Source organism: Sminthopsis crassicaudata, chromosome 1 (assembly GCF_048593235.1).
Source record: "Sminthopsis crassicaudata isolate SCR6 chromosome 1, ASM4859323v1, whole genome shotgun sequence".
In the NCBI taxonomy this organism is placed as follows: domain Eukaryota; kingdom Metazoa; phylum Chordata; class Mammalia; order Dasyuromorphia; family Dasyuridae; genus Sminthopsis; species Sminthopsis crassicaudata.
In genome coordinates, this window is record NC_133617.1 from 623,597,379 (window position 1) to 623,617,611 (window position 20,233).

Consider the following 20,233-nt stretch of genomic DNA (forward strand, 5'->3'; position numbering starts at 1 on the left):
TCACATACCCTAACTCACCCAGAAGAGTCTACTTACAAAGGTTGTGGCACTATACCTACAACTTAAGTTCCAACATAGTGTTTTAAAAATTTGAGCTAGTTACCAAACTTATGAAACATATATGGGCCCTATGTAATTTTGTCATTAACTAAGAAAAATTAACCATTTTTTTTCATCTTATTAATATAAGCAGCAGACTGTATTTCAATACAATGCAGAGCTTTTAACACCCATTTCTTTTCCTGGTAAGAGCAATTTTTTTTTTCATTTCCATATTTGTGGTTGGCCTAGGAGGTGAAGATGCCAGAAAAGATTAGTATGCCTGGAATTCTCCCATACTGAATCAATGACTCCCCACCCCCACCAAAAAAAGAGTGTAAGCCCCTTAAGAACTGGGATTGTTTCATTCTTCGTATATATTATCCCTAGGATCTAACACAGTGTTTTTAAAACTTTTTCCATTAGTAAATTCTTTTTACTGAGAAATTTTTTTGTCACCCTAGATATGTAGATATAAAATAGTTATACAAATCAAACATTTACTGTTAATAAACCCTAATTTTGCAACTCCTACATTCAGTAACAAGACTTTATTGCGGGATGGTGGTGTTAAGTTTAAGAAGTTTACCTTATTTCAGTAAATTTTTCAAATAATTTACATAGAGGCAAAAATTATATTTAGCATTTTTAATATCTGAAAGCTCATGTAAGAAATGATTACTCAATGACCTTTACTATACTTAGTCTACAAAATTATTTTTATTAACTATTCTTAGCTCACTACATGTAGAAAAACAGAGGCAGTAGTGTGCCAGTCCCTGTTCTAGAACCTATGGTGGTTTCATAAAACAAGACTATGACTACCACACTTCAGAAGTAGCAATTATTGTTACATTTACTAGATTTCAAAAAATCTATACTGCACAAAAAACCATTAAAAGCCTGAAAGTTTCATGGTTTACTGCTTTGGAAATTGATAATAATGAGGCTGGAAATACATGTGGTTTTTGAATAATAATGACACTGAAATTAATAGTAGAACTTCAATTAATGAATTCTCCTGAAATAAAATGTAAGGAAGTAATCTAGGATAAAACACAAATGGACCACCCAGTATTTATCATGTAGCATTAATGTACATATGTTAAAAGAAACATCTATTACACAATTCATGTAGACAGGTATGCACTGATGAAAATCTTGTTTAATTTATATTTTGCAGTGGACAAGCTGACCACAGACAAAACTATTAAGTTAAAAACATTTCTTCATTTTCCACTATATTTAAATTTCCTTTTACACAAACAGCAAAGGCTCTGATATTAGTCATTTACACTTTTTTTCAGAACTCCAACACTCCTTTCTGTGCTTTATTCTTCCCTCTCCTGAACTTTTGGGTCTCATGCTCTTAACTCCAAATTTTCAATAAAAAAAGATAAGAATCTGACAACCCATTCACACTTGATGAACTGATAATTTAATATGACTGAATTTTAGATAACGATTACTTCAACCAACCTGTTATGCCTTTTATATCAAATTGTAGAATGAAAGGTTTTGTTTTGAAGGACTTGGGAAAGAGGTGACGAATGGTGATTATATTCACATAACTCACAATGTTCCCTTTAATAGGTAACGCTAATTTTCTCCTCTTAGAATAGAGTTAAGATGGGAGAAGGAGAAGTAGGGAAAGAAAGGGAGGCCATAAATTTAGAGCTAAAGGGCAGCCTGAAATAAGTCATCTAATTCAACTAACTCAGTTAAAAAATGAGAAAAATGAAGTGCAGATATATTTCTTGCCCAAGGTTGCACATGAAATTATTAACAGAGTCAAGATTTGAATGGAGGTATTCTGACTGCAAAATCAGTATCCTTTCCCTTCTATTATGCTCCAAGTCAGAAATAATAGTCCTTGATATTATACCCATGTTATTTCAGTTAGTACTTTAATATTTTCTAATAATAATTCTACTTTTTTATATCTTACTGTGCTTTAAAATAAAATATCCATTTTAATGATGGAAATGTTACATTAAATAGCTTTAACTATATGAAAAATGAAATTCAGGATCAGCAAAGAAAATACATATTGAAGTACTGTGTTTACAAATATGTACAGTCCCTTGTTATGAATTTGTATCATCTATAAATTATATATAGTTTAAACATATAGTTTAAATTAGGTCTCAATTCTTTCTTAGAAACCAAAGAGTCATTAAATTTCAAATAACATCTATAAATGATTTTCTCCCAGTAATGTGTGTATTCCCCTCATCAGTGCTTTGTAATTATAAATTCTGCACAATGTCCCTGCATAATTCCTGGATTATGGTTTTTAAAATTTACCATGTTCTGGGAGATCTAAATTCTCCAAGTTTTCTTTGTGCATTTTGTCTTTAAAGTCAGTTGCTTTGTATATCTGAAACATTTTTGTTCTCTTGTTTCTGTTTTGCCAAACTGACTGCCTTCTTCTCTATGTGTCTTCTAAAATCTATCAATTTTTTCTGATTTTGGTGGTGTTAATCTAATTGTGTTTCCAAATTCTACAGTGAATGCCTAATTTTCTTTGATTAAAAAAGAAAATCAAAAGAAAAGCTGATTAAAGTTCCAACTACTAACATAAAACCATTTTTGATGTTTTTTGTTGTTATGATCTCTAATGAATATACAAGTTTTACTTTTACTTTATGAATACACTTTACTAATTCTATTTTGGTTTTTCTTTGTTGTTCTATTTATTCTTCCTTCTGGTTTTTAGGATCCTTCTTTGATCAGTATGTTGGGATTTTAATGAGGATTGTTTTGCTTGCTGTCTTTAGTATTTAATAGTTTTTATTGTATCACTTATTACTTATACTTTGAACCCTTCCTTTTCATTGGTGCCTCATGCTCCCAAACTACATTGGATTAGGCCTGCCTCTACTTCCCCCATCAGATGATAAAAACTGGTTAGCCTAGGACAAAGCCTCGATAACCTCAGGGATATGGTATTGGTCTCAGGCAGTTTTTCAGACATCCTGATTCCTTCCTCTCCTGTACTCTGCTCTCCCTCACAGAAAGGGAGACTGCTTCTGCCTCTTATGGAACATGAGAGAGTAGAGTCTAGTGACAATTTAAGTACAGAATTATTAGAGAGTGAGGGAGAAGACACAGACTCAAGCTAGGATGACCCAACCTAGCTTGTGCTTTCTGCTACAGACATGTATAAGGGGTAAGTGATAAACAAGTGTTCTGATTATTAAAATTTATTGTTACTCATAATTTTTTTCTTCTTCTCATGGTTTGATCTTAACTTGAGAATTTAGCTCTGATTATTCTACATTTGGCATATAATTGCTTTGTTTGGAGGTTGATGGGGTGGAGTAATTTGCAGTTGGTATGTAACCTGAAACTAAAAAATCATTACCAACCACTAAGTTACAAAGCTCTAAAGTTTCAAAGACTTTAGAAATGGGAGTAATGTATTACAGTTCTAAATCATGTGCAACAACAGATATGGAAATAGAATGCAAGTTCAATGGAGATTAAAACAAAAAAATTGATGTAGGAGACTGTTTGGAAAAACAGGATTATACATTGGTTCTTTACTTCAGATGACCTGGATTAAAATTCTATTTCTGATGCTTACAATGTCTGTGATCTAGGGCAGGTCACAATCTCCAAAGGTCTGAATTTTCTCATTGTAAAATTAGGATTTTACACTAGATCATTTCTGGTTTATGATCCTCTCTGATCTTAACTATAAAATTAAGCTGTTATTTGATACATACAATTACAAACATACATGCATGTGCACATACATACAGAGGTTATCTCAAACACTTCACCCTTACTACTTTATAAAACTTGTCACCTACGATCATGCTCTATGAATAGAGAAAGCATATTCACGCATGTTGCTATTTATTATTTTTTTCTTTTCAAAGACAAGCTAGCTTGTTTTAGGAGTACTGTCTGTATCCAAACCAATATAATATGTTTAATGCTTATGAATACAGCATGTAAATCCTGGACACATTAAAACACATAAAGCTGTGTACATCAAAGAAATGAGAATTATAGCTACTTCAAATTTGCTAATAAACAGCAGAAAACTGTCAGAAAAGAAAGTTTCTCCTTCATATTTCTTATTGTTATTACTATTTTTTGAAATAAGCAAAATTTTGAATATGATAGAATAAAATTCAGCTTAATTGCCTAGACACTTAATACTACAAAAAACCAAATGAGTCAAGTTTTTTGATTTAAGCACAAAATAGAAATTCCTAGGAATAAAACAGTGCCCCTACTTAGGAAACTAGGAGAATGTCATGTGCTTTTGTTTTTAATGATTTGGGTTTTTATGAGACTTTGCATCAATTAATAAGCATTTAATAAGCAGAAGCCTGTTTATTCAAACTTTTCTCTGCCTTATATACCCTAATATTGCATGCAGGATCTGCTGTGTGCAAATGTTTCCTTGTTATTTTATAACAACTGTTTTAATTACAACAGAGGTTGTCACAACCCCTGGGGGGATAGGGTGCTAAACCACACACATCAGCAGCAGGGCTCCTTTTACTGGACTAAAGGGTCTTAGATCTCACCCAGGGTTCTCTACTATCTGTGACCCTCTACACTATATTTATATACAAGAGGGCTGAATATAATCTGAAATACTGTATGACCAAAAAATTTTTTTTCACTGGGTTTTTTGGAACATAATTTTATTTCAGATGTATGATATAATTGAGATAAATTTGTTGGATAGGCATTAGATAATTACTAGAAGTTAGGACATAAAAAAGGGTATGTTGCCAAACATAGGACCAGTGTCATAGAAGAGAGTCAGGATGCAACTCAAGTTGAAGTCATCTTTATGGACAGTACTCTCTCCTACACTTTCCTGTTTTTGCAAGATGATATTGACTATGGCAAAACCCAGAATTGGACTCCCAGAAATATATCTGAAACCATTGAGTCTAACTTTAATGGGCGAAGGCAGGAAACAGGTGGATAAAGAATTCCTATTGTCTAGATCAGTGATGTCACATTAAAATAGAAATGGGGGCTAGTAAAGAATACATAATGATCCCTATGGGCTACATAGTTTAAAAAAAATAGTACTTAGGCTTTATTGCATTTTTATTTATTTTGTTAAATATTTTGAAAAGATACTTTAATGTGGTATGGGTTATATTCAGGAGTACCTTAAGTTTGATACCTCTGACCCTAGAGAGTGACATGCACTCAGAATGATAAAACCTATACTACTTTATCATCAGTATATGTATCTATACATAATATATCCACAGACATACGCTGCAAATTGGACACAAAATCAAATAGGAGGGGTAGAGCAAAAAGATGTGCTGTGAGAAAGTGCTGCACTCTTTTAATTATCCTAAGCTTCTTCCAAAAATAAAAACCTCTCTCTTTAACGGCCTAGAAGTGATATATTGCTGTCCTTCATGTAACAGTAGACTTTCTGAAGAATTAAAAATAAGAACTATTCAAAGTCATAAAGAGATGTGTGTAGCCTCTAACAAGTAACAAGGGAGGAAATGTGAATAAGAACTAGAGTAAAAGATGCCATCACAGAAATATACTTTCTCTATATAAAAGAATAAAAGCTGCCCCCCCAAGGAGAAAAAAAAAGTGGCAAGTGCTGGATAGCCTGACTATTCTATTGATATATTTGAAATGTTTGGACAAAGAAGGCCCTACTATATCAAAGGAAGGAGGAAATGGGGTAAGGGGAGGAGGGGAGAGAAGGAAATTCATTCAAGATGCAAAGTATGTATGGACTCTCATCTTCATCATTGGAAGAACCATTCATAAAATGAAATAAACGTATTTGCCTATCTGAATATTTGAAGCATAATATATATACACATATATATGTATATAATATATATTGATAGTTTTTGATATCAAAAAAAAAAAAAAGAGGAAATTAAAAACAAACTACTCAGTTGTACTAAATGCAGTCTGATGTTTAAGAAATGAAAAGTTAAAAGTTCTAATACCACGTGACCAATTACTTTTGGGAGCACTTTTTCCTCCCCAAAAACACTTCACAATACTGACATTTTCTCAGAAGTCAAATGGATACAACATTAAGATTCTTCACTTTTTTCTTATTTAAAAAAACAGATCAAATATTCCCAGTATCAAATATGACTTGTAATTTGGCTCAATGATAAATTTAACTGAAATAATTTTCATTTTAAACAAATCACTTTCCTGACACATTTCTTTCAATGTGAATTCTTTCAGTAATTCAAAATCAAAATCAAAATACTGATGTCTCGAATCCCTAAATTTTTCCAAGTATAAAATGGAAATCACTATTAAACTGTTAGAAGATAAATATTAAAAGGTTGTTCTGTAATCATCTTGAAGGACAGGCAACCTTACTCAAAAAAATAAATAAATAAAAAAGCATTTTACAATTTTTTTTAAAAAAATAAAAAGATATGAGAAATAAATGAATTACACTCTGAACTGTTCCAAAGAACTTAGAAACAAGTGTTCCCCAAGGCTCTGCTTTGGGTGGGTTTTGATCAAGGAATAAAAAGGAAATCGGGTTTTTCCAAAACCATATATTTTACGGCAGATCATATCTTTACAGTAATACAATTGACCATAAAATAAGGCAATTGGAATATCTCATTGTTCTTACTGTTTCTTGACTGTAAAAAAGCATTTGATTTAGTAAAGCAAAAGATTACTTTACTGAAGTGTCTTCCAAGCACAGTCAAGATCATATATGATTTCTTAAAAAGATATGACAGAGACAACTTTGATAACCTTTTAGTTATTAATATCAAGAGCTATTAAGTTAAGGACTCATGAGTTTAATAAAGGTATCTACTATCATCTATCCATCATAGATGTCAGATAGATATTATGACTCAGAGTTGTGTTGATTTCTTTGGGGGGGGGAGGGTACTATGGTATGCACAGAAACTGGAGAGATGATATCTGAAGATGTGAAATGTGAAAATGAGACATTTTAAGCTAAGAGCTCCAAGTAGACACAGGATGATTAGCTAATAGGAGGAAAAAGGATGAGGATGAGAAAAACCTGAACAAGGAATGAGTGGAGATTATATTAGAAAATGAGATATTACCAAGTTGGCACAAGTGGAAACTGGGAAAGTTGACAACAAACAAAAAATTGTTATATATCTACTACTGCACACAACAGCAACAGATATCCACAAAGTTTTGATGTAACATAGCATCAGGCATAAATGCAATTATAAATTCAGTGAATGGCCTAAACCATATTATGGATGGACAATCACTGTTGAATAGTTTGTGAAAGAAATCAACATTAAATTACACTTCAGATTTTAAAAATGCAATTAGAAGCAAACTAAACATTTTTTCTTTCAGAGAGAACCATAAGCAGAGGGCCAAAAATTGTGACCCACATTCTGTGATTTGTGAATATCCAATAAATATAGTCTCTAATTCTTTTCTTCATTATAACTTTACATAAGGATCTTTAAAAATCCTAAAGCATGGAGCAAGTACTTGGTAAAGAAAACTCCACTCATTAACATCAATATAGATGAGTGAAAGGCTCCTTTAGGTCTAACACTATATGGCTTTCTTGAATTAGAGACATTTTACATATCCTTGAGCATTTAATAATATAATTGTTTTAGACTTTCTATAGTCTTCTCCTACCACATAAAACTAGTAATATAGTAAGTAGTATATTTATAATTTTCATGAAATTACATTAACAAAAATTAACAAGAAAGAACTAAGAAAGTTATTCATAATACTGATAGAATTACTATAGGAACCACAGGGGGAAAAAAAAAGCCTTGTCTGCAATAAGGCAGGTAAAGTATTCTAGTCTTAGGGAATTACCAAACAACTAAGAAGAAACAGATACTCCCAAATGAGAAAGAATCAAGACGGTACTATTCAACTTTCCTTTATAAAAATCATATACAAAAATCCATAGAGAATCCAACTTTCTAGCTATCAATATTTTTTAAAATAAGTTTTAGTTCCAACCAAAAACTTCCTAAATTGCTTTCACCCAGCAATCTTTGTTGTATGAGCAAACAATACTTAAAAACAATAAAAATAGTAATGTTTAACAATAATATTTTACATTAAGTATAGCATTTTTTAAAAAAAATTAATGTCTTTGTACACAGCAATAAGATTATATGATGATCAACTTTGATGGACTTAGCTCTTTACAACAATGAAGTGATTCAAGGCAATTCTAATAGACTTGTAATGGAAAGAGCCATCTCCATCTGATGTGGGTTAAAGTTTCCTTTCTAATTCCCAGCCCCCACACAAACAGTTCCTAATCTAAAAAACCCATTGAATTCCATTCAATTCTAACCCTGGCTGAAACCAGAGGAGCCTGGGACTCCACCAACCTTCAAGATTACCAAAAGCCCCTATTACAAAAAGGGGAACCCTGGAGCCCACTCTTTGCAGGAGCCCCAAATATAGCATTCTAAGCTGGTCATGTCAGGGTTCCTGTCCGCCTGGCACCAGCTCTGGCCCTGGCATCTTTCTACCTTTACCCTTACTTCCGAACCCTAAATAAACCTCTTTTATTAATCTAGGTTTTTAGGTTTGTAAATTCCTTTACAGGGAACTTTGCGCCACTACTAGGCCTCATTTAACTCCGTATCCTTGAGCCAATCCAAAGGGGTTGCAGGAGAGCTCTATTTGACTCCCTGTACCCGAACCTGCTACTAGACCTCAATTAACCCTAATGTCATTCAGGTACCCCTTACCTAACTCTCATCATTTTGGTTCCCTGACTGGGTTGGGAATCGAACTTGGGCTGTGGCGGTGAGAGTAGTGAATCCTAGCCACTAAACTGAATGTGGAACAAAGAATATTATTTTCATTTTTTGCTGTTGTTGTTTGCTTGTTTTCTTTTTCTCATTTCCCCTCCCCTTTTGATCTGATTTTTCTGATGCAGCATGATGAATATGGAAATGTGTTTAGAAAAACTGCACGTTTAATTTTATTGGATTATTTGCTAAGGGAGGAAGGAGGGGAAAAAATTCCAGAACACAAGATTTTGCAAAGGTGAATGCTGAAAACTATCTTTACATGTATTTGGAAAAATAAAAAAAAATTAATGTTTTATTAGCAGGTTAAAGAAAATGTTTGAAAGATTCAGGATGTAGAAATGACTTTAAAAGATAAAAGTACAAGTCATTTTTAATATAAACACTAAAAAATAGGGGAAAAGGTATCAAATAACATAATGAATTTTTTAAAAAAGAAAGCAAACTCAGCTGGGAAAACTATTTAAAACAGATAGTGATTAGGTCTAATTCCAAAAGAACAGCTTTTAGCATTCAACTTCTTAATGAATCTATTTTTTTGTAACCAAAACTAAAAAAAAAAAAGTCAACTTAATAGTTCTGTTCCTTTCGAATAGACAAGAAGTAGTCTTTCATCACTGGTCACATAATCTATGTATAATACTTTGTTACATCATAGAAAACTACATCAGATTTTGTTTATAGCAAGTAGATTAAATATGGTCTGCCATTAGGTTCTATAGAACTGACATATATACAGATATAAAATATATTTGCACATGCAAAACACACACACATACACACATGCATGCACACACCATATATTGTGAGATCTTTGATATCATTTAAGAACCTTCTTCTATCAATGCAGATCTTACAAATTTTTGCAAATTTGCTCAAAAAGCATTTTCTGAAGCATTAAGAAGTTAACTACCAAGATCATATAGCCAATATGTGTTGCATGTATTAACATATACACAACACACGCGCGCGCGCGCGCGCGCGCACACACACACACACACACACACACACACACACACACACACAAAACCTTTCTATGTTAGTACAAAGGAGTGAGAATTTGCTTAGTTTTAATACTGGATGCAATATAACCCAATAAATTCCAGAAGAACTTAACCTAGCAAAGCTAATAAAATTCTTCTGCCTCAGATAGTTTTCGAAAAACAAAACAGTATTTCTTGACCACTCACCATTATACAAACTTTGTCTTTTGTTTACTTTTTAAATATTTTCTAAATAATTCAATCAAGATGCATAATTAACCAGAACTAGCACATAAATGATAACTGTAGCCTAAAACCATCTTTGATTTGAAAAGGGTATTTGTAATCATTTTCTTTGTACTTCACTGTGATCTTTTAGAAGTTAAAGAGCAAAATTTAAAACCACAACTAACTATTGTAGAACACCCATGAATGAACTACTATTTTTCTGAAGATACTAGATACATTCATTTTATTCAACATATTTGAAAATTTTTCTGATAAGAGGCTAAAGTAAAAAGATAGAGAAAACACATTTGGAAAGCTAAATTGAATTCCACACAATAGGGACAACCTAAACTAAGATATCACTAAATAAGAAAAACACATAAATTACACTAACATTAATCTGTAGTCATGAATTTGTATCAATGTTCAGCTATAATATGTTTGCATGCAGGTATCATTCACGAATTGATCTCATTTCCACATTTAACATCTTAAATTTAACAAGTACAACAGAAAGTACCAAAATAAAATATTCCTTACCTTTATTTGATTTGGATGGCTTATTCTTGCTAGCTTTAAGAGAACTTCTTGATCTGTCCTCTCTATCCTTAATTAATTTCTGAACATCATCCAAAGATAGCTTCTGCAGGACAACTACAGGTTTTGCTCCTTTATTTAAATCTTCTACTAGTCCCAATTTTTCAATTTTGTCTCTCTGTTCCCCCTTAAGTTCCATTTTCCTTGTCTCCTGAGTAACATTGCCATCTTTATCTCTCTTGATTTTTGGAATGACAAAATTTTTCAATGCACCAGATCTGCCCCCCAACAAATAACTGGGAAAATCTGCTTTATTTTCAGGGTGTGCTTTATTACTATCTACTTTACTTTTATTACCATCTGTCCTCCGGTCATCTTTACTATTTGGCGATTTAAAACCAGATCTATCAGATCTTGTTTTACTAGTATCACCTCTACTCTCTTTAACACGAGGACTATCAGGTCTTGATTTCTGTTCCCCAGAAGACAGTCTTTCCCTGGATTCCCCAGATTCATGTCTGTGTTTTCTTTCTAGTTTATCTGTTTTTGAACCGTCAGATTTAACACCATGTTTGGGATCATGTTCATTTCTGTTAGACGATCTTAATGTATCTGGTCTTCGAATTCTGGATTGATCTCCTCGATGTCTCTCTGATTCAGTCCTATCTTCCGATTTCTGTTTATTATCATGGTCACGCCTTAGTGACTCAGAAACAGATCGTCCATCTGGCCTTTGCTTTAAGGTTTCTGATCTCTCAGATTTTAATCGAGGAGAATCAGATTTAGCATCCTGTTTATGTCTTGTTTCAGGTTTCTTTTCTGCAGATGCCTTTCCAGAATCTCTCCTCTCATGTCTATGTCTTGGAGTTTCAGGGCGGCCATCACCCTTCTGCTTGGGGGTTTCAGGGCGGCCATCACCCTTCTGCTTGGGGGTTTCAGGGCGACCATCACTTTTCTGTTTGGGAGTTTCAGGGCGACCATCACTTTTCTGTTTGGGAGTTTCAGGTCGGCCCTCAACTTTTTGCTTGGGGGTTTCAGGTCTCAGCTTGGTTGTTTCCTGTTTACCATTATTTTGTTTATTCTCATTTGGTTTTGTGTCTGTGGTTTTGTTTTCATTTTGTTTTGATTCTGCTGTTTTGCTCTCATTTTGTTTAGTTTCTATTCTATTTTCATTCTGTTTAATTTCTGCAACTTTACTCTCATTTTGTTTAGCTTCTACTGTTGGTTTGCTCTCAGGCTGTTTAACTTCTGTCAGTGGTCTACTTTCAGTCTGCTTTGCTTCTGTTGACCTGCTCTCATTTTGCTTCACTTCCACTGCTGCTGGTCTGTTCTCATTGGGTTTAGCTTCTGATTTACTTTCATTATGCTTGGCTTCTATAAGAGATCTGCTCTCAGTCTGCTTAACTTCTGGCACTGGTCTGTTCTCGGTCTGCTTTGTTTCTGCCACCAATTTGCTTTCATTCTGTTTTGTTTCTGCTGCTGGTCTGTTCTCATTCTGTTTAGTTTCTGCTATTGGTCTATTCTCATTCAATTTTGTCTCCAATAATCGGTTTTCATTTGGTTTAGATTCCATCAGTTTGTTTTCATTTTGTTTCATTTCAGTCTTTAAGATCTCAGAATCAGGCTTTTTCCTAGGGGTCTCAGGATGGTTTTCAGGTTTTTGTTTAAGAACCCCAATATCTTCTTGATGAATAGAAACAGCCCCATCATTACATTGTTTGCTTTCTTCAGGCTTTTTAATGGTGTCTGAATCCTGAGTTACAGATGCCTGAGACTCTACTCGTCCTGCCTGATGAAGATCAATGCTAACCATTAATGCTGGCCTTGACCCATTTCCTGTAGAACCTGTCTCCTGAGAAGCTGGTCTATTACCTCCAGTAGCACCCCCAGCCTCCTGTGGGTAAGAATCTTGTTTTCTTTTTTTCAAAGGCTTATCTGAAATTCAAAAATAAATATACAAAATCAGAACTATATACATATTCACATTTCATTAAAATTACTACTTCTCTTGGAAAATTCATCAATGCTTATAGATATGTTTGTAAAACATATCTATAGGACAGTTTAAAATTACATGGGTATGATAATATTTTAAAGTCAAGGCTTAGCAAAATATTTTTGTATAGTGACTTTCAATTAATGTAGTATAAAAGTTGATAATCACACTTGATTAGTGGCACAGGGAAAAAAAGAACAAGATATGTGGTATGGTCTCTAAATACCACTAAATATGTGAACTTAGAACTGACATAAAAGTTTACAGAACAGAGAATCTTCTTAATAATATTTTTGTTGAATATTTAAAGGTGATTTTGATTTTCTAGGCATAAAAATAGAATTTAAATTAACATTAAATATAAAACTATTATATATATATACACATATAGACACACATTTTAGAATCAGTTATAGATATGTATGTACACATATACCTCTCTATACCTAGATCTATCTATAAAACAGTGAAAAGAAACAAAAAGGAAAAGAAAATTTATACTATTTTGAATAGGAAAGCACAGAATTTTTGGTTGTTTTAACTTTAAAATAACTTCATATCAAGGATTTGCCATTGAGATAAAGACTTGAAAACAAGTTCCTGCATATTTTACATTTTGCAAACTGTATTCAAATTATAGTTTTTAAATGAAGAAATAATTTGACAGCTTGGCAACAGTATAATCTAGTTTAAAAATAACCTACGACATTGTTTTCTATAAATCTGAATAGACAATTATTTTTGTAAACAATCAGATTACTGCAACAATTTTTAAATTGAGGCTTTCATTTGTGAGAGTTTATTTACCAACTTGACATTATTTACCTTCTCATATTTTCAGAGGATACTCCTCTAGAGGGGATATCAAATTATCTCATTATTTAAAAGTATTCATGGCAAATTCTTGTAAAATATATTCATCAATGTTCTAACTTTGCCAAAAAAAAATTATTTGAGAAAAATAAAACAGTTCCTATAAGGAAGGCAAGTAACAGCTGGGGAGAGGGAAAATAGAAAGGAGGGAAACAGGAGTGGCAAAGACTTATGGCTGTAATCAGTATAAGAAAGCTCTAAAATGTTAAGTAACTAAGTAAATGTTGGTTCCAATTCCTCATATCTGTTTATTTTTCAACAATGATAATTTGAGAAATTATTGTGTGGGTCATATAATTTAACTAAGAAAAAAGAATTTTCCTCTTTAGGTACTATACAGAGATACCACGGAATCTATATGTGATGAAAATTTGAATATATTTATGTTAATTAAAATAATATTATCTAATATTTATGTGATGCTTGTTGTATGCCAAGCACAGTATTAATAACTACTTTGCAATAATTATCTCATTTGATCCTCACAACAACCCTATGAGGTAGATACTTTTATTATTCCCAATCTACAGAAAAGCAGATATTGGTAAAATGACTTGCCTGGGAACCAATAAGTGTCTGAGGTTTGTGAACTCCTAATTTCCTGACTTCAGGCTGTTCAAGTTATTTTAATTTTTAAACAAGTGTTAGAAATTTAAACATACACACATATGCATATATACAAATATATATTCACATAATCATCAATCTAGAGATAGAAAGGCCATTCAATACAATCTTCTCATTTTACAGATTAGGAAACAGGATTAAGGTAGTTAAATGATTTTATACTCCCAAAACATTAAAACTATTACTCTGCAACCGCAGAAAGCATCTACTGTTTTAAAAAACCATAGCTCTCTAAGTAGGCAGAATGTTACAGCCAATGTGTGGCCAAAAGATTAAAGCTCAAGTCTTTATTCTGGTCCTTAATGTGTAAGTTTTAGCTAGCCACTTGACTTCTTTACTCCCTCTTTCCTCAACAATAAACAAAAACAAACAACAAAAAATAAATGTGTTTTCCTAAACTGTTGAACAGGAATAATCAATTACGTCAAGCAGAACTATAAAACACCAAAATTTCAAATGAAAAATTCACTTATGAAGATAATTAAGGTGATTCTGTAAGTGTACTTTGACCTGTTAAAAAGGAAAAATTCTTGGGCATCTTATGATTTACCTTTAATGAAATTAAGTAATGCGATCTTTTTAGAGAAAACCGTATTATCATTTTTCTTTAAAAAGTGAGAATAGTTTGGCAGCTTATTTTTTGAACAAATATCAGAACATTTGGGGGCTATCAATTATTGGTACCAATTCCATATTGTGGTTCATCATTTAAAAAGTGAAATTTAGCATATATTCTAATTTAACTTCAATGAGACATAACTATTAGAGTACTGAATTGTGGTAAAGTAGAGAATCCCTGTGACTGTAGCATTTTTCGTACTATTGTACACAGAAGTATTTAGGGATATGATCATTATGACAAATAGCTTGACTATTTTAGCATAGAAATAGCATTGGAAAGCATTTGAACATGACTGACATGATTACAATTTGGAAAGGCATTAGGCTCTTTTCCTTATGTTCATAAAATAAAACTTTAGCTTAAAAAAATAGTATAAAATATATTCAACTAGCTAAAAGTATACCATTTGAAGAAAACTTGAAAAAATTCTGTCACAATAGCTATATTTATCAAGTTCTGCTTTTCTAGTTTTGATTAAGTTCCTCTGAGTATGTCAATTTTTATCTGTTTTTGTCTTTTGTTATCAGTCTTCATTTCCCAACCTTCTCCACTTGATAATTAAAAGCCATTTTATTAATAAGTTTGACATTATAGACACTGATTCTTTTGAATCCTCCTCATATAAGTATTAGACAAATCCCTGAGATAACTGCATACAAAATCAACAATGAAAACCCAACAATCCTACCAAATCCAGATGCCAATGTTTTCAAAACAGAAGCCCATCATTTTCAGAAAAATTCTGATACTTTTAAAATAAAAAAAGCCAAGAATCTCACATAAAAAATATTTTTAAAACTACCAATATATGAAATTGCTAAAAGTTATACCTGAAAGTATTTACTATAAAATAGCCAAAATGCATATTAGCCTACATATCCTTAAATCTTACCAAAAACTTAAGTGCTACATTTGATGTTTGTCAAAAAAGAATATTAATTCAATTAAGTTTTTCCCTTTCAATTTATCAGTTAAGAAAAAGAATAGACTTTTAGATAAAGATAAGTATTAAGTCTGACTAGGGTCACTGTACTGGAACAAAGCAGCAATCCTTGTTGCTTTAAGAATAGATTAATTGAGAGGTTAATCTGGAAAAAAAAACCCAAAAAAACAAACAAAAAAAACCAAGCCTTTTGAATTATATGTTTATAGTTATTTGATAGTATTAATTTCCCATCAGCCATTCTGCTTTTGGACTTCTCTATTATGCCCTCCTTTTTCCATGAAATTCATCCTGGGGAAAACTCATTATGTTGTAAGATTGAATCTGTCTGTAAGCACCTCTTATCAGACTCTGGCCCTTCTAATTAGAGCCAAGAGAAGGCCAAGCATATTTTCCCCAGTTTCTCTGCTTTTGGATTTCTCTGAAATTCTCCAATATTCCACCTTTCCCCATCCAATCTGGTACCCCACTCTTTACCTTTTCAGCTTCTGTGTATATTCTTCTTTTATGAGAATGAAAAACTCCTTGAGGGCAGGGACTGCCTTTTACTGGTGTTAGGAAAAAGCTATTATTTTATTGGTGTTTGGCTTAATAAATGTTTCTTTACTCTTCCTCTTCTTATTTCATTATAACCCACAAAAGTAAAAGAAAAGGTAGTTGTTTTGTACATAGAAAACTTGAATGTTAATTTGGAGAAACTATTAATTTGCATATAAGCACTGTCCAAGGAAGAAGAGCACATAAGAATTAAGTTGAAATATCTGGCATAGTCCAAGGCAAAGACTAGGTCCTAATCTAAGTGAAATATTCTTTAAGCCTAGCCAAATCTCTTTGTTCTAATTCTAAATTTACTAGCATCAATTTTCTGATTATTATTTAAGTTTCTTAGATATGGTATTCAAATGCTAGAAGAAAGTATGTTCTAGTTAGGGGAAAGGATTAATTGGTCATTTTAAATAAACAGATGCTTCTTGTATCAGAGATCATGTTATCATTATAAAGTTATTTTTCCCCTCAATATTTAAATATCCCTGGATAAAATGAATCGCCAAGTTTCAAAGCTACGGAACCAAGAAATGATACAGTAGATGACAGAGATAATAGAACACTATAAGGTTAAGCATAAACAGTGTCAACAACTTTACAACATGTGATAAGAGTCAAATTATGTCTGGAAATAGTACAAAAACTAAAGTGACTAATTTATGAAAAGGGTAACTTTAAATATTAAATATTTTTAAAGTATTTCCTTGTTACAGGGTCAAATTATGACATTTGATAGAACCTTAAACAAGATTCTAGGTTCATGAAAGTTTTATATATTTTCTTATCTGTAATTTCAAATTACCATATGGAATATTTACTTTTGTTAACTCATTTTTTAAAGGGGGAAATTAAATGAATAAGAAAAAAATATTAATTAAGTATTTATTAACTACATTCTGGATGGTGGCATCTAAATTTCTAAATATTTGGTTCTAACCACTAAACAGTTAAATACATCTTTCAAAGAACATACTAAGAAATAAGAATGCTAAAATTCAAGAAAGCCAACCAAATATATGGGAAAACCATTACTATATTAAAGATAATCAGTTATAAATCTCAATACCAGTTCAAAATTACTTTTTTCCTACTACATTTATCATAAAAGACTAGAAGAATATTTTCATTTAAAAACAGAGTTGTTTTATAATATTACAAATTTCTATTATATATAGCGTTTAAAAGCATATTAAATTTAACATAATTTTTTCTAACACTATTCCACTAATCTAAGTTCCATTTTCTACTCTCTTCACTACATTTTAAAAATCTTTCATTAATGCTATTTTCTTTCTTTTCTTTTGATACTATTATCATTACTTTTTAAGTATCTCTAGTCCCCAGTAAGTTTCTCTTCTCCCCAAATAAGTAAAAATATAGACAAGAAAAAACAAACAAACCCTATATTGGTCATATATTAGTCCATTGCCTAAGAAGAGGAGAAATGTATGAATCACATTTAGTCTTCTGGAGCTGTGGTTGTTTAATACACTGATCATAGTTCTTAGGTTTTTGATAGCTGATCGTTAGAATGTTGCAGTTATTGTACAAATTGTTCTCTCGGCTCTGCTCAATTTATTTGAAATCAGTTTATACAAGTTTATTTGAATTCATCTCTTTAATCTCACTTTTTTATAGCACACTCATATTTCAATAATATGCATACTATAATTTGCTTGGCCGTTCCCCAAGTTAGTAAGCATCCATTGTTTCTAGTACCTTGCTATTATGAATGCTTTTATGCATAAAGCAACTTTCCCTTTGTTTTATTTCTTTAAGGTATAAGTCTAGCAGTATTACTTTGAGGCTAAAGGATACATATAGTTCAATGAACTTTTTCCATAATTGTTTGGAATAATTGTATGGAATTGTTTTCCATAATTATATGAAAGTGTTTCCATAATTAGTTCACAGCTTAACATATCTGTCCTCCTCTGTCCTGCAATAATAGCATTTCTCTTCATCATTGTCAAATTGATGAGTGTGAGGTAAAATCTGTCACTTTAAACTTAACAGCTCTATTAACATTACTAATACGGAGGCTCTTCACTGTATAGTGATTGTCTTCTTTTGAAAACTGCCTGTTTATATCCTTTGATCATTAAAAAAAAAAAAAAAAGTTGTGGAATGGCTCTTATTCTTATATATTTGTATCAATTACTAATAGTTCTGGAATATAAGATTTCCCTGCAGTTTGCCTTCCAATTCATGCTGCACTGATTTTACTGGTACAAAAGTTCTTCAGTTTTATGTATTTAACCAGAACATTTTATTTTCTGTGCTCATCTCTATTTTTCATTTGATTAAGGGTTCTTCCCCTTTTGTAGTTGAGAATTTCTTTCCCTGCTTATTTAGTTTATGATAGGATCTTATATCCAGACAAGTAGCACTTAAATGTTTATTGAAAGATTTTTTTCAATCTTTAACTTAGAATATTTATTGTTGTTTCAGGAGAATCATTGAGTTCTAATTGTTATGTTTGTAAGATGCCCATTTTTTGGTTAAGATTTTTTTCAAAACATATTTTTTTCCAATGACATACTCCAGAAGTCTTAATTTCAATTCCAGCATCATTTATTTCTTGCTTCATTTCTTCTGATCCCATTTTTGTAATTCTTGTAACATTTTTTTTTTCTTTTTGTCTTTACTAGTACATGTCATGGAATTAATTTTTTTTGGTCTGGATTTATCTCTTAGGCATGTATTAAAGTATAGTATTTCTTCATTATATTGGGTAGTGCTTCTCACTCTCCTATGTATTTTTGACTTGATTTGGATCATCCCCCTAAGTTTCTAGGCTATAGGCGATTTTTACTAGAGTGTGGGTTTGGTTTTCTGGTGTAAGAGTCGTTCCAGCTATTGCTAGCTTCTGGTCATCTTCTAACTTCATGGGTTTAGCTTAGATGGAGGTACTTTCTTTCCTTTTTGTATTATTTGATTCTCTCTCTTTTTTGGCAGGGGTGTGTGCACGGTAAGACTTGAATTTCTCTATAACTTTTCATATTACTAGGTATGAATTTGAGCAATGATGGATCAGAAAGAGTTGGGAAACAGTAGTTTGCAATGAACGTCTAGTAAATTTGTCACCACATTAGAGTGGTAACATCTACCTATTATTATTATTATTATTATTTTTGGTATAGCATTAGGTCATTATTCTCAGAAAAATTCTAAATCAATTACACTTGCCAAAGTTTCAATCAAGTCATACCTAAATCATTACATATTGTTTAAATAACAAATGCCAATTTTAAAAATCTGCATTAAAAAAAAAAGTATGTTGTTTCAGGATGCTAATAAAGCCTTTAAAAAGTCAATCTTTCAAAATTTAAAATATCTAATTCATAAAAGTTTGAATAAATTTTACATACAGGTCAATTAATAGAAAACACCTACAAATATGTTTTTCTTCAACAACAAATTTCCTTAATAATTAAGTTATCCAGATTGTTAATTAGTATATTATTTGCAAAATACAAGTATTTCACTTTTTCTAGGCATTAAAACTAGCATACTATGTGGGTGAAATTTTAATCCTTTTACAAAAATATTCTCAGCAAGTTTTCTTGTACCTAATTTGTCACATAATGAAAAAATTCACACAAAGAGGAAGTTTTACCTAAGCACACACACATAAAATATATTTAACAAAACAAAAAGAATTAGAAAATAAACTGAAAAATATTTTAAATATTAACTGAAAATTCAAAGTAGTAGCCTAACTTTTCTATTTTTTTTTTTTCCAGGATAGGAATCTCTTCACTGAGGAGAAACATAAAATCCACGCTAATCTACACTGGACCACCAAATCAAAAAGGTTCTTAAAATGATTACATCTTTTTCAGTAAGTCCCTAATGAAAATAACTCTAGAATGCTATCAAACTTTAGTTTTATCTGATCATTGAGGAAATAGGAACATCTAAAACTTCTTAAAGCTCCATTATTAAGCTAATTTAACGTGAACTCCAGTTGGAGCAAAAAGAACACTTAAATTGACTCACAGTAAACAGGAACTATGTGAATTCTGAAGTCTCATTCCAAATACAAAC

General features: G+C 31.7%; 1 protein-coding gene across 3 annotated transcripts in view; it reads right to left on the reverse strand.

Annotated features, from left to right (window-relative positions):
• NIPBL (NIPBL cohesin loading factor) overlaps positions 1–20,233 on the reverse strand; it is a 242,471-nt gene that overhangs the window by 70,462 nt on the left and 151,776 nt on the right. For all 3 annotated transcript variants that reach the window (XM_074282637.1, XM_074282638.1, XM_074282639.1), the window contains one exon: positions 10,580–12,511. In XM_074282637.1, the coding sequence (XP_074138738.1) occupies positions 10,580–12,511 (1,932 nt within the window). The remainder of the gene's footprint in view (positions 1–10,579; positions 12,512–20,233) is intronic.